At 46.9% G+C, this 14,843-nt stretch overlaps 2 protein-coding genes across 3 annotated transcripts; one reads left to right on the forward strand and one right to left on the reverse strand.

Annotated features, from left to right (window-relative positions):
• Positions 1–1,661: 1,661 nt before the first annotated feature.
• On the forward strand, positions 1,662–7,728 carry CHCHD10 (coiled-coil-helix-coiled-coil-helix domain containing 10). Of its 2 annotated transcripts, none has more exons than XM_038374042.2 (4): positions 1,662–1,850; positions 3,074–3,281; positions 6,682–6,829; positions 7,445–7,728. In XM_038374042.2, exons 1-4 carry the CDS (start codon positions 1,804–1,806, stop codon positions 7,462–7,464), a joined length of 423 nt encoding a protein of 140 aa, XP_038229970.1. In that variant the 5' UTR covers positions 1,662–1,803; the 3' UTR covers positions 7,465–7,728. The 2 variants fall into 2 exon arrangements, with proteins under 2 accessions (XP_038229970.1, XP_038229969.1); XM_038374041.2 differs by having other exon boundaries at positions 1,696–1,850; positions 3,071–3,281.
• A 1,416-nt stretch (positions 7,729–9,144) lies between these two features.
• Positions 9,145–14,836, reverse strand: C15H22orf15 (chromosome 15 C22orf15 homolog). Its single transcript, XM_043498165.1, has 6 exons — positions 14,584–14,836; positions 12,754–12,840; positions 11,845–11,970; positions 11,327–11,401; positions 10,131–10,675; positions 9,145–9,728 (listed from the first exon to the last, which is right to left on the reverse strand). Exons 1-5 carry the CDS (start codon positions 14,606–14,608, stop codon positions 10,506–10,508), a joined length of 483 nt encoding a protein of 160 aa, XP_043354100.1. The 5' UTR covers positions 14,609–14,836; the 3' UTR covers positions 9,145–9,728; positions 10,131–10,505.
• Between the last annotated feature and the right edge of the window lie 7 nt (positions 14,837–14,843).

A 14,843-nucleotide genomic window follows, 5' to 3' on the forward strand; every position in this document is an offset into this window, starting at 1 on the left:
CAACCTAACGCGGTTAAATTCAACCTAACCCCGTAGTGTAGACCAGGGATTAGGTACTTACCCTGCCCCATTACTGCAGTATCTGTGCTCTGCTCAGTCTCTGATATATCTATCCTCACAGCGCCCCTGTGAGGCAGGGCTGTGCTATTATTCCCAATTTACAAACAAGGAACTGAGGTACAGAGAGCCTTCCCCAGGATCAAACACAAATTCTGGAGCGGAAGAGGGAACTGAACCAGGTATGCCAAGCCCCAGGCCAGCACCCTACCTCTCAACTTAAACCTACCGCTATCAATATACGACTTCTACAACTGTGATAAACTTTGTTTTGGGTAAAATGCTCATTGAATGTGCATTGATTTAGATACTAAGGTGACAGATGCCTTAGAAATACTTGATAGACAAATATTAAAAGCCTGATTTCCTGTGACAGCTGAACAATGTTTTGTAAGAGATTATGTAAAAGGAGCACCTTCAGCTGCGTGCATGCATGTGTGTGTGTGTGTGTGGGTGCGTGCGTGCGCATATCTTCCTTCCATACCCCACCATACTGAATTTTATGGTAGTGCACCTAAAAGAAGTCAGATAGCACCCTCTGGTGTGCACATGGCTAGTTACTGAACCATGTGACACACCGGTTGTTTGTCTCATGACAAAAGGACACAGTGATAATCATTTTTTAAACGGACTGAATTCTGGTGAGATAATGATATCTATTTTTAGTGAGCAGGTACAGGAGATTCTACCAAAAATATGTCAACTTGCCATTATGATAATGTTAGCCCTGGGAAAACTAATTGCCATTGCAGTAATTTAAGTGTCTTTTGGAACAACAATGGGAATGCTATGGATATACTAAAGATGATGTCCTGGAGATAAGTGGTGTGCAGAGACAAACAACTAGTTTCCAACAATGTTGCCTGGCCAGGAGAGGGAGCAGGCTGACTGTCCTGGAAGCAGCAGACACCTCCAATAGCACAGCATATCACTCCCTCCGAGAACACCAGGGCAAGAATTCAGTTCTTAGTAAGCAAGAGTGCCTCAGGCAGAATCGCTATCACTGGGCATCCCTTGGAGGTGCCCTGTCCAAGAAGCCACTAGAACCAACTCTGCTTCATTGCTGGGGTGTGATGGGCTCACGGCCCAAGCCATGCAGCCGCAGGCCATGCGAGAAATACACCAAGGAGCGCTCTGTATCACTCATCTACGTCTCTTCATATATATACCATGGTGGGTGCTTTAGAAATGCAGGGACAGGACAGACCAATCATTTTCAGCCTTTTCCACTCATGACCTCAAGTTACCTCAAAAACGATTTTGCAGGATCCCCCCCCCCCATTAACCAGAAAGCCAGGGAGGTGGGCCAGGATGATGCTATGCAGCAGCAGGGTTGAGAGCTCATGGACACACAGACCAATCTGGTGGAAATGACTCTTCCCAGTGGCATTGGAGCCTTAGGCCATTGGGCATTATCCTGCACTGACCACAGGGCCTGTCCCTGCCTGGCTCCCTCCAGCACTCTCTAAAAAGCAGCTGAAGGTCAAATGTGTGGCTCTGGGACAGCCAGTTTCTGGCCTAGGGCCAGGCGGGAGGAGGGCGCATGCGCAGAGAGCAAAGTGATGGCAGGCCTAACGAGGGCAGAGGCTTCACGCGCTGTCACTGAGCAGGCGCGCGTCACGGGGCGCATGCCCGGTAGTAGCCAAGCGGCGGAGCCTGGCCACGTGGGTTCCCTCGGTCGCCCTTTAAACCGGCCGCCCGGCGCCCGCGCTCAAGGAGACTCGGGACGGAGGCGGCAGCCGTAGGATGCCCCGGGCGAGCAGGAGCGCGGCGGCCCGGCCGGCTGCAGCCAGGTGGGGGCGGTGGGGCGGGTGCAGGGTCCCGAGCTCCAGAGGCTGCTCGGGAAAATGAGAGTCCGCGTGAGTCCCCGGCCCCGCTCCGGAGCGCGCGTGGGTTGCAGCCCAGCCCCCGCCCCCGCCCCCGGGCTCCTCTGTGATCTGCCCCCCGCGAAAGGTGCGAGCCGCGGCGAGCGCTGGCGCCAGCCCTCGCCCGGCGCCCCGAGGCTGGGGCCGGCTCCGGCTCCGGCTCCTAGCGTGCCCTGTGCTTACGCAGCGCCTCTGTCCAGCGTGACCGGGTGGGTTGAGGTGGCCGCGGGTATCGGCCCAGCTTCTGGCGGCCCGACCCAGACCCAGACCCAGACCCGGGCCTGGGCGAGGCGCTCTGAGCCTCGCCGCGCAACAGCGGGTCAAACGGCTGCTTCGCGCAAGTCCTTCGCACGCGTTCTGGGGGCCCCTTCGTGGTGAAGTGGTGACTCTCCCCAGACTGGTAACGGGCCAATCCCTGCCCCGTCGTGGGCTAGCGGTGCCTTGGTTTCCAGCCTGGGCTGTCCCTTGCCCTGGTGGTCACCCAAGGAGGGCTTCACCTGGAGGGACTCCTCAGTGGGGGGCAGGGGTTTTGTGGGTCACCTTTGGTCTGTCTGTTCACCTGCTCCTCCCCACGATCCCACCAACTGGAAACGCTGTACTTCCTCCTCTTGCTGGAAAGACCAGCCTCGTCCTCTGGGATCCTGACCCTGCTCTGCAACTGGTTACTGACCAGTTGTGAAAGTACAATGCCAGTGTCCTTGGCTGGCTGAGAGGGATGGGCATCTCAAGGTGACGTTGGCCATGGTGGTGTCATCTTGACATATTTGACTGGAAGTAGGTGTATGTTTAGAAGGGGGAGTGAATTCCTGAGTTTGTGCGCACAGACGTGTGGGAGGAAGTAAATAAAACCTGTTTCTGGGGTGGCAGTGCCAGATTTGTAAACACAAAGCTATTGAGCTGACTTCTGTGAAAACTGAGCAGTTGCCTGGTGTCCTTTTTCTTTCACTTGCTGCAAATCTGTCTCAGAAAAGTACCACACATTGTATTCTCCCTCTTTCCTGCCCTTGGAATATACCTGGGTGGGACCACAAGCAGGCAAGCTGGGGGTATGTGATTCCTATGGCAGTTATCTAGTGTAAGCTCCTTCCTTTACAAATTTCACTAAAATCTTTCTTTCTCCTCTCCTTGTTCATTTCCCTTGTACTCAGCAGTGCAGCCCCAGCTCATGGTCATCCTCCACCTTCAGCTGTTGCAGCCCCAGGTCAGCCCCAGCAGCCTGGCCTGATGGCCCAGATGGCTACCACTGCTGCTGGGGTTGCCGTTGGATCTGCGGTGGGCCATGTGGTTGGCAGTGCTCTTACTGGGGCATTCAGTGGCGGTAGCAGCACTGAGCCAGCGAAACCAGCCAGCACTATCCAGGTAATGCAGCTCCATGGTTTCACCAAGAAACTATTCTTGAGAGGTTCACTGAGTCCAGGAAGCAGGGCTGGTTATCTGGTGTCCTAGAGGACCTACATACGCTCCAAGATAACACAAACTATATCCACTTTAAGCCCCACTATTACTAAGGAACCTCTGAGGTGCCTTGTGTGTAGCGGCATGTTCGTGCTTAGAACTAGTTTGGTCAGGCTAAACCTGTGATTTAAGTGGAGACAAGAGAACAGAACGTGATGCTAGTCTGTAGAGAAGATAGCCACGTGTGTATTATCTCTCTGGATGTGGAACGTTGATTTATTGAACTTTAACGGTCAGTTTGGCTTTAAACTTAATAAGATGCCTTTATTACAAAGTAAAAACTGTCGTTTTTCTCTATTAAAAATCAGTGGGTATAGATATTTTGAAACTAGCTGAACTTAATTTCTGAAAGCCTGCCTTGGCTTTAGGAGTTTGATTAAAATAAATCATTGTATAATAAATAAATCACAAAATAAATAATTGACATTAACCTGCCTTTTTCTCTCTCAGCTGGAGAAGCTGACGCTGGTCCTGATTGGGGCACAAAACATGTCCCCCCTTTTTTCATGTTTAATAGGAAACTTCCACCCCCTTTTACATAAACTGTCATTCCAAACTCCCAAAGTGCCAGACTTGTTCTTTGGTCTCCAGCCCTGTACTTGTGAGATTAACCTTCTAGCCAGTTGGGGCAGAGCATACTAGCCTTGGGCCTTGCTGCTTAAAAGGAGGGGCAATTAGATGACTTTTCTGGGCCCCCATTTGTTTGAACTGGTCCTGAGTCTAAACTTGGGACTGGAAGGCAGGAACTCGCTAGTTCTAATCCTGCCCCTGAGAATGGTTACTCTTTGGCACTGGAGTTGCTGAATTGCTCTGCCTCACTTTCTCTGTGTAAAGTGAGACTAATCCTGACCAGTTTTACCAGGCTGTTGGAGATTAATGAGGTCCATAAAGAGCATGTGGAGATGCAGAGCAGCAGGTCTTGTTTCCTTTCTGCCCAAAAGCAGTGTTGGGATCCACCTGTCCCCTTGGAGAGATGTGGCGCATCTAAAAGTAGAAATTATTAGCAAAGTGAAACCTGTGGCGTGACTGTTACATAAAACTGAGCCTGCCCCGAGGCTTGGCTAGATCTCTAGGTGCTGGGAAGGCAGGCTGTGGCCCGTACAAGAAACCCTGGAATCTCCTTTAAAAAGGCTTTTTCTGAAAAGGTCTGGACTCTTATAGTCAACGTTACTTGTTGGATGTGGAGCTGCTTCCTAAAAGGCCCCCAGTACAGACTGATGGAGATGTTGCCTTCCCCATCATTCTGCCTCCCTGCTTCTCATCACTGCCCTCTCTAGAGTGTCTTTAAATGGGACATAAGGCGGTCTGTATTTCTGTTGTGGTAGAACCTGAGTATTGCAAATGGGGATTGTGGTTCAATTGTCCTAGCCACTGGGAAAACAGATAAGAGTTCCTGGTGTCTAGTCATGCAGTCTACATAGCCGGTTCAAGTCCAGAAGCCTCCAAATTCCATCTGTCCTGAAGGAACAAAGTATTAGCACAGGAACCCACTGGAACTCAACATAAAATGTGGTTGGCGTTTTAAGCTGTAGATTGTTTGGCTGAACGTTGGTCACTGTTCTAGTAATTTACATGGAATGTATGGGCCCAAAGAGTCCAAGGTGTTAATCTAACTCAGTCACTGCCCAACTGTAAACAGTTTTAAACAAGGTCTGGGGTTTGGCATACAGAGACCTCAGCCTGCTTAGTACCATGGCAAATGCACCATTAAAAATCCTTTAACTTTTTATTAAAAGATACAGAAAAGAACAAAAGACCGTTACAGCATTTGAAATGTAAAGTTTTAAGGCCTTCTTTTTCCCTTTAGCTGGAGAGAGTTTTTAGAAGGAACTCCCCTCCCGTCTTGTCTGACAGTCTTTGATTGTATCAAAGGTAACTGTCCTTTTTGGGGAGAAGAGAATGTTTGTTGAGGTGGGTTAGAGGTGTTGCTGCTGTTTAAGTCTAATCCTGCTTTCTTTGAGACAAAACGAGATGTACACGAGAGGGAGAGAAGAACAGCAAAGATAGACAATAGAGCTTTTGTCTCTCCTCTAGACTCTCATTTGCAACCTTGATGCTGGAAAAATACAGGCACAGCACGTGGTTCTATCAGCACTCTGAGACCTGGCAAACTTGTACGGGCATGAGGCTGCTTGGGGTATTACTTTTAACTGCCTCTTTCTGGTTACTGGCTTATAGCATTGTTGCAAAATATGCAGTCCTGGCCAGATGAGCCAGATGCTTATTAGACAGAAGGGAAAAAAGAGATAAGGTAGGGAAGGAAAAGAGTACCAAGTGGTGGTGGTGCCGAGGCCAAGTCTCCTATCGCAGATGTTTGGGATTCAACCAGAGGTGATGTCATCTGGGTCCCACTCTCTGGCCTGGTCTGGTCAGGACATCTCTCTGTATCAGGATGATGAGGCCTGGAGTCTCAAGAGATGGTAGGGGTAGCAGCCCTGATGGTGAAGCTCACTCCAGTAGCTAATTTTTCCTCCCCAAAGTATCTTTCTTTGAGGACCCTGAAAGGGAGTAATGGGTTGAATAGCCCATCCCCAAGTTATTTTGTCAACCAGTTAGGCCTAATATCTGACACCAGTTTTGGTGCATTTTTCTTGGTACTAGGCATGATCTTAACACAGTCCTTGAATTATAGTTGTAGGCCTTTTTTTATTTGGACTAGTTCAGTCTGTCCTTGTTGCATAGGGTGACGGACAGCAAATGTGAAAAATCGGGACAGTGGGTGGGGAGTAATATAAGAAGCCTATATAGGAAAAAGACCCAAAAATTGGGATGATCCCTATAAAATGGGGATATCTGGTCACCCAATTTTGCACCTTTTCCAGTCAACATTTGTTGTGACGTGATGAAGTTTCACTCACTTCTCACAGCTGAGCTCACAATTAGGGCAAATTTGTAGGCTGAATTATCACAACATAATCCTCCTCCTATGTGTATACATCCGAACAACTTGAACAGCATAAAGGAAGCTTCCATTACTGCTCTGCATGGGGGAAAATGCTATTCTAACCTTTCATTTGGACTGCTCATTTTTCTCATGTGAGAATATCGGTGTCTAGGAAAGGTTTTTATTTCTCAGTTATGGCCCTCCCTTCTGGCTATTTGATTATGCACTGAGAATTTAGGACTGTAATTTTGAAAACCATGCAAGATGATGGGACATGAGCTCAGCTTAGTCACACATTTGCCCTGACTGGTGGGTAAACAGGGAAATCTAGACAGGATAGATCATTGGGACAGAAGAAGACGAATACAGAGTTTGCCTCCCTAAACTGGGATGTTTTTCTTCTTCTTGGGGTGTCTGTAGGAGCCCAGGCAGCCTGCATACCACCAGCCACAGTATGGACCTTGCCACTATGAGATGAAGCAGTTCTTGGACTGTGCTACCAATCAGAGTGACTTGACCTTGTGTGAAGGTTTCAACGAGGCACTGAAGCAGTGCAAATATAATAATGGTGAGGTTTTTTTGCTTGGTTTTACTGCAGGGTGCAGACATGGGAAGCTGTCAAATCTGGACCTGACGAGCTAATGTTTGAAAGAGTAGTGTGGCTTAGTCTGGCAGGGCTCTGAGCTTTCAAACAGCAGCTTGTTCCTCCTAAGGAAACATTCTTCCCTAAATGTGGAAGAAGTTGCTGTCCTTCTTTTTGAAGTGGCTTCAAAGTCTCATGTCTCTGCCATTTCAGTAGTGTAGTCCTCTCCATAAAGATGCTCAGGAATCATGGAAAGGGGAAGAGGGACACCTTTGGTCCATGTCTTAGCAGAATGAAAATGGTGGTCCCTTTTTTAGGGGTTGGGTGCTCCTTTGGGGAGCCTACTCCTTTCCCAGAACACTGCCAGCCAGTTCTCTTTCTTCATTTGCCAGAGGAGAAGGGTTTCCTTCTTCTGGAGCAACATACTAAATAAATGAAGTGATGAGTAGACAAAACCCCCTTGTGTGCTTGGTTGAACTGGTACTCCTGTTTGCACGTTCTGGTTAATCATGGGGAGTTCGTCTCACTCAGGCATTTGACATATGAGGGTCCCTTCTGCCTAATGTTGAACTTGAGCTTCTCCATTCTCTCCTATTGTAGGTGTCTCCTCCCTCTTGTGAAGAAATTCAGCGCTAACACTGGGAAACAAGAGCCTGGAGTACAGACAAGAATGGAAGAGACTGGAAGGGACAGCTAGTGACCAAAGTAACCAGTTGAAGGGAACGATAGTCTGACCAGCAGAAAGAACCACTTAGAGCTAACACGCTTCTTGAATTGCCAGGAAAGAACGATAGTTGGAATTTGATGGGGCTTTTAGATTCCAAATCTCATTTGATTTGCTACAGTGAAATATGTAATAAAAGGAGATGGTTTATTTTAATCTATTAATAGTTTGTTGTTTCTTATTGTAGATTAAACTGTAGGATGTCATTCTAATCTCTGAATGTTTTCTTCCCAAAACAAGGGGAGCAGAATCATTAAAATCCATGTAGCTGGATGACTCAGCAAAACCAAACCAAACAAGGCCAGGGCTGGATTTCCTCTCACAGGACATGTATACGACTGCTGCTGTACTATTTTTGTCTGCTCAGAAGGCCAGAGCAGAGATAATCTCTAAGAGCACTGCCCTGCAAGTGCTTCATTGACTGGGATTCTTGTAAATCTCAATATCCTCTCCACTCATGGACATGATGGACAGAGGTGTGGAAAGAAAAATGTGACCTGGTCAGTTGTATGACTAAGAACACTGCTGGCTGATCTTGTTTTGGGGCTGGTTTAGTGGACTGAGTAATATGCTGAAGGTGATTAGCATCAGGTTAAATTCACTGGTGCTACATGCAGCTTTAACATTGCACTAGGAGCTGCAAAGCCTCCTCTAACAATCAGGTACAGCTAGTCAGTAACCGAAATGCATTCGACACTCCACACAGATTTGGCTCTGCAAAAAGCCAACACTTTCAGTTTTATTGGCTATGAAGCAACTTGGGTTACCTTGCCACAGTCGAAACTGACACTGTTAAGTCATCAGGCTTCAGCTGGAAGGAATGTAGCTGCCCTGTGACCAGGAAAAGAATGCTTTGCATACTAATATTGGGATTTTCTTTGCAGATGAATAAAATCTCTTAACTCTCTTGGTTATTTTAGTTGTCATTGCTCTCTAGCTGCTGTTGAACGCTGGACAGTATTGTCTGAATCACAAATCCATACAAGGAATGAAAGTGGTTGGAAACAGTCTATGCTGGTGCAGTTCTGTTACAACTTTCCAGTTCTGCTAAACAGGAAAGAGTATTTCTCCTCTTAAAATAAAAAAAAAGTGGATATACCCCAGTCTTGCAATGAAGGCCTCTTCCCCCACCAAAACTTCCTGACCTTAACTTTTGGCAATGGTTAGTGTCCCCTGAACTATGTGTGGCTTGCAGTCAGACTGCCGTGTGTTGTGTCCCAGGAGAGACTGCCAAGGAAAATCTAGGCGCAAAGGACACTTTAAAGTCTTGCTGCTTTGTGAATAAAGAGTGAGATTCTGATCTTGGGAACACCAATATAAATCTGGAATAACTAATGAGTCAAAGCTACTTCAAACATACATACTGAAAATGAGATCAAAATTGGATCAGGGTTTGCACATTTGCTAGTACATGCGTGAAAGAAACTAGTTCCCTGCTGAACAAAACTGCATTTCCCACAATCCTTTAAACCATTGTTTTATTCTATATATTTAGTATTTTATTAATTACATTCTAGTCTGGTTCATAAAAAATATTCCTCCAGGAGGCACTCTCCCTAATCAGTGTGTACAAAAAAAACAAAAACAAAAAAAAACCCCTGACTACAAGGTGAAGTTGTTCCTGATGGGGGCAGGAGATGTTGAAACTGTGCTTTCAGAAAGGCCACTTACAGAGCAGTTACTGTGAAAGAAGCACCAGGGGATTCCTGGCTGGGTGCCTTGCAAGGATTCCATATCAGACTTGCTCAGTTTCCAAGACTATATTTTTCTCTTTGATGGCCAGCCCTACAACCTCAACCTGCAAGTGAAAGTCAAGCTGAGTCTTTTCTGGATTATGCGTGATCAGCACTCCCATTGGAATGCAAATACTGCTTTTGATGAAGCAGACAGAATACAATCCACTTTGCTCTCCTGTATCTAGTATGGTGGTAACAGGAATAAAGTAATACTCATTTGCCTCTCACTAATGTCAATAGATTACTTTTTTTAGTATACATGTACCAGTTGCCCTTAGCCTGTAGAGGGGAGGGGAGTTTACAATATGGAGAAATGGCTTACAGCAAGTAGGCTTGAGAACACTGACACATCACAAAGTTCCCCTATTTCTAGTAGGAGTTGTCAGGTGTTACCATTGTACGCTTCATTTGGAACTAACTGTGGCTGGGAATGGATGAGTCATTACACAAAGTAAAACTATTTCCCCATGGTATTTCTTCCTCCCACCCCACCCCCCACTGTTCCTCTGATATTCTTGTTAACTGCTGGAATTAGCCTACCTGCTTGTCACCATGAAAGGTTTTCCTCCTTTTCCCCCCCTGCTGTTGGTGATGGCTTATCTTAAGTGATCACTCTCCTTACAGTGTGTATGATAAACCCATTGTTTCATGTTCTCTGTGTGTGTGTATATAAATCTCTCCTCTGTTTTTTCCACCAAATGCATCCGATGAAGTGAGCTGTAGCTCACGAAAGCTTATGCTCTAATAAATTTGTTAGTCTCTAAGGTGCCACAAGTACTCCTTTTCTTTTTGCGAATACAGACTAACACGGCTGCTACTCTGAAACTTGTGTTGGGTTGTGACTAGAGATGTGGCACCTTCTCGCAGAAGAGACCTGCTTGCTGTGTGTCAGAGTTTATAGTACCAAAAGGAAGTCTGTGCTACATTTTAGTCTGTTATCCCTGACAGGTCTAAACTCTGTTTCAGAGGGTGGCATAAGCCTAGCTAGCCTTCCATTTAAAAAGGTTCTACGGGGGTCTCTGATTATGGCTCAGTCTGGCTGTGATAAGGATGCAGTGTGCTGCTTGTAAAGCAGTGGCTTCTTGCATCCTGCCCTACAGTTTGACTCCACCTGGCTGGCTGTCTTTCACCCTGTGAAGGGTCCCTCAAAGATGCTTCCAAACAGCTGGAGGCCTTGTTCCCGCAAGGAATGATACCCTATCTAGGTGGGCCTGCTGGAGGGAACAGAGCCTTTCTTACTCTGCTGTGTGCTTCTGAATTTTGCTGGGGAAACTTGGGGTGGTTCCTTAAATGGGCGAAACTTTCTCTGCATGGAACTCCTCCTCATGTTGTCCTTCAGCTGAGGATGTGCTGATAACTTCTGCAGCCGCTCTGGGAAGCAAACCCAGAAACCAGCTGTTAGTTTCTTGCTAGGCTCCTGTCTACTAAACCAGGGATTCTGCCAGCTAACTGATTCCTTCCTTTTTTAATATGGCAATAGAAAGAGTGATAGAGTCTAGTGGCCTGAGCCCAGGATTAGGAGACAAGGAACTCCTATGCTTTCTAATCCCTGCTCTCACCATCTGTCCCTCTTTATCCTAATGTAAAACACTTCATCCCTCTGCCTCTGTTCCATGCACGAAATGGGGTTGGTAACTTACCCACCACCCCTGGATGTTATGAGGATTAGTAAGACAATGTTTGCAAAACACTGAAGATGGAAAGCTGCATGGGTAGTAAGGATGGGAAATACTTCCTGGCTTAAGCTAAACATACACATTTTGGCTTTATTAGTTTTTTTCCTTTTTTTCACCCCTGTTCCTGGGATCTTTTGTTCCTTTAGCCAGAGCAACAACTTTTGGCCAATTCAGTTCTGGAAAAAGTCTCAAACTAACCTCAGGCCAAATTCTGCAAAAGGGACTATGAAATGTAGGGGCTAATGATGGTGCATATGGCAGGGATTTGACTGACAATGTCTGATGTTATACATCTATATCACTGGTCTCCCTATGGGGATTTGATGCAGTGGGACCCAGCTCTCACCTGCCAGCTCAGGGTGGTGTTTTCCCAGGTTCTCCAGTAGGGATTCGTAGTAGGTTGATTCTGAGCCTTCTCCTCCTGCCAACAGAATTAGCAGAACCATGCTCCTTCATTTCATATCCTGAAAAAATGTACTGGGCCATAAGACCTGCTTTAGCTTGTGTAGTTCTGCTAAGTCACTTCAAGAAGAAGTAATTGTTTCACACTAGCATGACACATGGTGTTGGGAGTTTGTCATGATACAATTGCTGCATGGTTTCTATCTATCCACCTACCTACACCCATACACGATTTTGCGGTGTTCATTTGCAATGAACACTTCCTTTGTTTGCTTGTACCTTTGCTCTCTTCATTTCTACATAGTGGGATGAATATCCCACTAACTTTGCTCATGTATCTTTGTGTAGAACAAATGAAATCCCATAGAAGGAAGGAGTGGGGATCCTTTCCTATAATGGGGTACGTTGCTCTGGAGGGAGCACGGCAGCATTCTCAGCCTGCAGTCTTGGCAAATAACTTACGAATGACTCTGATGAGGATGTAGCGCTGCCTCTCCTGTAAGTATTTACTGGCCAGCTCAGATGCAGGATTTTCCACTTCGCTCAGGTTTATCAGGGTCCCCAATTCATCTAGAAGATCAATGCAATCTGGAGAGAGAGATTGGATTAAGAAGTTCCTATGTACCCCCAGCTCTACAATTCATACAGAGTTAGAGTTGGCTTACCTACACAGGGTCACTCAGAAAAGTGACTTAAATTAAACCAAATTAAGGTCACTTTAACTCTGAATAAGAGTGTCCACACAACCATCTAATGCAGTTTAACTAATCCAGTTTAAATTCACAGTTTTTGTTCATTAGGATTAATTTTCCTGAGTGGATTAACTTTCCTGAGTGTCCAGTGCAGCTCTCAGCTTCATCTGCACTGTCCATGACAGGTGTGGAGCTACTCTCATTTGGCAAAGCCAGTGAGAGACCACCCTGACAAGTGAGGTTATGGAGACCCTGGTTACAGAGACATGAAATTCACTTGCCTGCTCTGGTACACAGTGGTTATGCCCCCATGCTTTGTAACATCAATATTTTTAGGTCACTGAAACACCCAGCAAACCATTGCAGTTTGCCTGTTGCTTAGTAAAGGATTTGGGATCCCATGGGGGTCTGTGAATGTATTTTCCAGTGTATTATTTTTAGTGTGTTACACTGATCACAAACTTTATGACCCTTTATGAGACAAGACAGAGAGAAATACGCCATCTGCTCTACCCCCATCCTTTTTGCGATTCAGTCTCACCCCCTTAATCCCAGTTTGACCTATTTTTCACCTTTCCACCAGTTCCCTCATCATGTCTGATACTCTAAGAGCATCTATGTCTGTCCCCCAAGCAGGTGGCCTTCACTCCCATTAAGAGGGGGATGGAGACATGCGCACCTTCTGGGCGGCATTGGCATTTCTTCTTCAGGTGCGCGGTGAGGGTCAGGACCCGGCAGTGCACGTTCACAATCTCTTGGCAGTCAGCTGTGAAGCAGGGAAAGGGAATCAGCACAGGAGGAGACAGATTTTCCCCAAGTTTAGGAGCTGCATAACCCAATGAGCCACAGTGGGTGGTTCAAGTGCAGTGACAACACAGACGTTATCTGCTCATGTCAGTGAATGTGGCAGACAGAAAAGGGAGGGTAAGTTTTACTGCAGAAGGGGATGTGTCATAGCCAGACCTGGGGTGCTACAGACCTGTGCTCCTCCTTCCCTGGTCCTTAGAACACAATCAAACCAGACCAGGAGGCATCCAGAGTATTCTGGTGGTTTAGGAATATGTCTCACTGCTTCATAAGATGCCTGTGGGTTCAGTTTGGTTTTTTAAACTTGGTCTCATAAAATAGAAGAAATAGGGAACTTAGGGTGTGATCGGGCCCTTCACTTTCCCCTCTGCAAACCCATGAATGTCACATGTGACTTAAGTTTGGGAGTCTCAGCTTAGTCACCAGTAGATATTTGCCTCAAAAACTTGTTAATTGAGCGAGATTGGAGAGGCCCAGGACATGAACAGCAAAGGATGGTGCAGGTCAGTATGGAGGTGCAGTAACAGTCTGGGGACAGGGGTCCAGAGGTAGGCTTGCAGGGGGAGCTGCAGGTCAGGACTGCAGTGCTTTAGAAGAGATGTTGGAGGGTTCAGAGCTTGAATAGCAGATTTTGTAGGTTGTGACTGAGGGCCATTAGCTGAGTTTGGGTAAGGCCTGCACGGTGCCCGCTCACGCTATTGCTGGGCCTCGCCTGAGCTGTCAACCCTTCATTTTAAGAGCACTCAAAAGGTTGCACTCTACAAAGCAAATCAACAAACTATCATGTTCTCAGGGGAGCCATTTCTGCAGCTAAACAGCCCGTCAGTCAGTGGGCTATCTTCACTCTGCTGCTGGTGCCCAGGCCGTGGGCCCTGGGTCACAGCAAGTCCACTTGGAGCAAGTGAGCTGGGAGTTGGTCTGCAGTGATACAAGCTGCCCCCAGCCCCTGTTTTGCCAGGGGCCCTAAGCTGCCAGTGTCACCCAGCAAGTGGGTGAGACTCGGCAGGAAGGGGACATGGCTAAGGTGCTCAGGAGAACAAATGAATATAAAAGCTATTGTCACTGATGTGATCAGAGATGACTCTGCAGACACATGGAGGAGAGATGCCATTTCTGCACAGTCACTTTGCTGAGGATGCAGGAGCTGCACTACACAGAAGCACAAACCCCTCTGTGGAGCAGGGGCAGCTGGAAAACACGGGAACTTGGTTTTCATCTGGTGTCTTTTGTCAAATTGCTTCATTACGTTGTATGGCCCTGAAACCACAGAACAGTAAAAATCTGTAGTGACCATCCTCCCTTAGAAAGATGGAATAAAGTCACCTTTAATGGTCTGAAGTCTGTCTGCAAATAATACCAGATAACGCTTAGCTCTGATTTTAAGTTTTTTTATCCCTCAATCTCAAAGTTCTTTACAAAGGAGGTGAAATACATAGTTTTCCAGATAGGGAAACTGAGTCACAGGGAACTCACATGGTGAGTCAGTGGTCTCCTGACTCCCTGATCTATTACCTAGCCACTAGACAACACAGTCTCCCCAATACACTTGACCAGGCCACTGACTTAAGGCAAATGGATAAGGACCACTGAATGGTGGCTGGAAGAGGATCACAAAGTATGCTGTCAGGTTTCACGATCAGAGAAACCAGCTGATTCGGAGAAGCTGGGTCCAGAGGGCAAAGTCTGAGCTTCCCCCACTTACCTCCATATCTCACTGTAATGAACATGGTGCTTCCACTCTGTGGGCCCAAACCTCCTCAGCAGCGCCCTTCCTTGAGACTGCTGTCCCTCTCCCCCAAGCCAGAGGACTTTGCTGACGGTGCTCCGACTGCCTTGTGTTTTGGGGCAGACTTTCAGGCAGCCTTGGTGACAAAAGGCTGTTATTAAGGCTGGCATAATTAGCCCGCCGACAGCCTGGGGGAGGGTGAGCATTTCCCTTGTTAATGCTCTTATTGGTTTCAA

This window comes from Dermochelys coriacea, chromosome 15 (genome assembly GCF_009764565.3).
Source record: "Dermochelys coriacea isolate rDerCor1 chromosome 15, rDerCor1.pri.v4, whole genome shotgun sequence".
Taxonomy (NCBI): Eukaryota; Metazoa; Chordata; order Testudines; family Dermochelyidae; genus Dermochelys; species Dermochelys coriacea.

Coding starts and splice junctions, on each gene's coding strand:
- CHCHD10 (XM_038374041.2), top strand. CDS start 1,804: ATGCCCCGGGCGAGCAGGAGCGCGGCGGCCCGGCCGGCTGCAGCCAG. Junction 3,282..6,681: donor AACCAGCCAGCACTATCCAG/GTAATGCAGCTC, acceptor GGGTGTCTGTAG/GAGCCCAGGCAGCCTGCATA. Junction 6,830..7,444: donor GCAGTGCAAATATAATAATG/GTGAGGTTTTTT, acceptor CTCCTATTGTAG/GTGTCTCCTCCCTCTTGTGA.
- C15H22orf15 (XM_043498165.1), bottom strand. CDS start 14,608: ATGTTCATTACAGTGAGATATGGAG. Junction 11,402..11,844: donor CATCCTCATCAGAGTCATTC/GTAAGTTATTTG, acceptor TTCTGTTGGCAG/GAGGAGAAGGCTCAGAATCA. Junction 10,676..11,326: donor ACACCACCCTGAGCTGGCAG/GTGAGAGCTGGG, acceptor TTTGCTTCCCAG/AGCGGCTGCAGAAGTTATCA.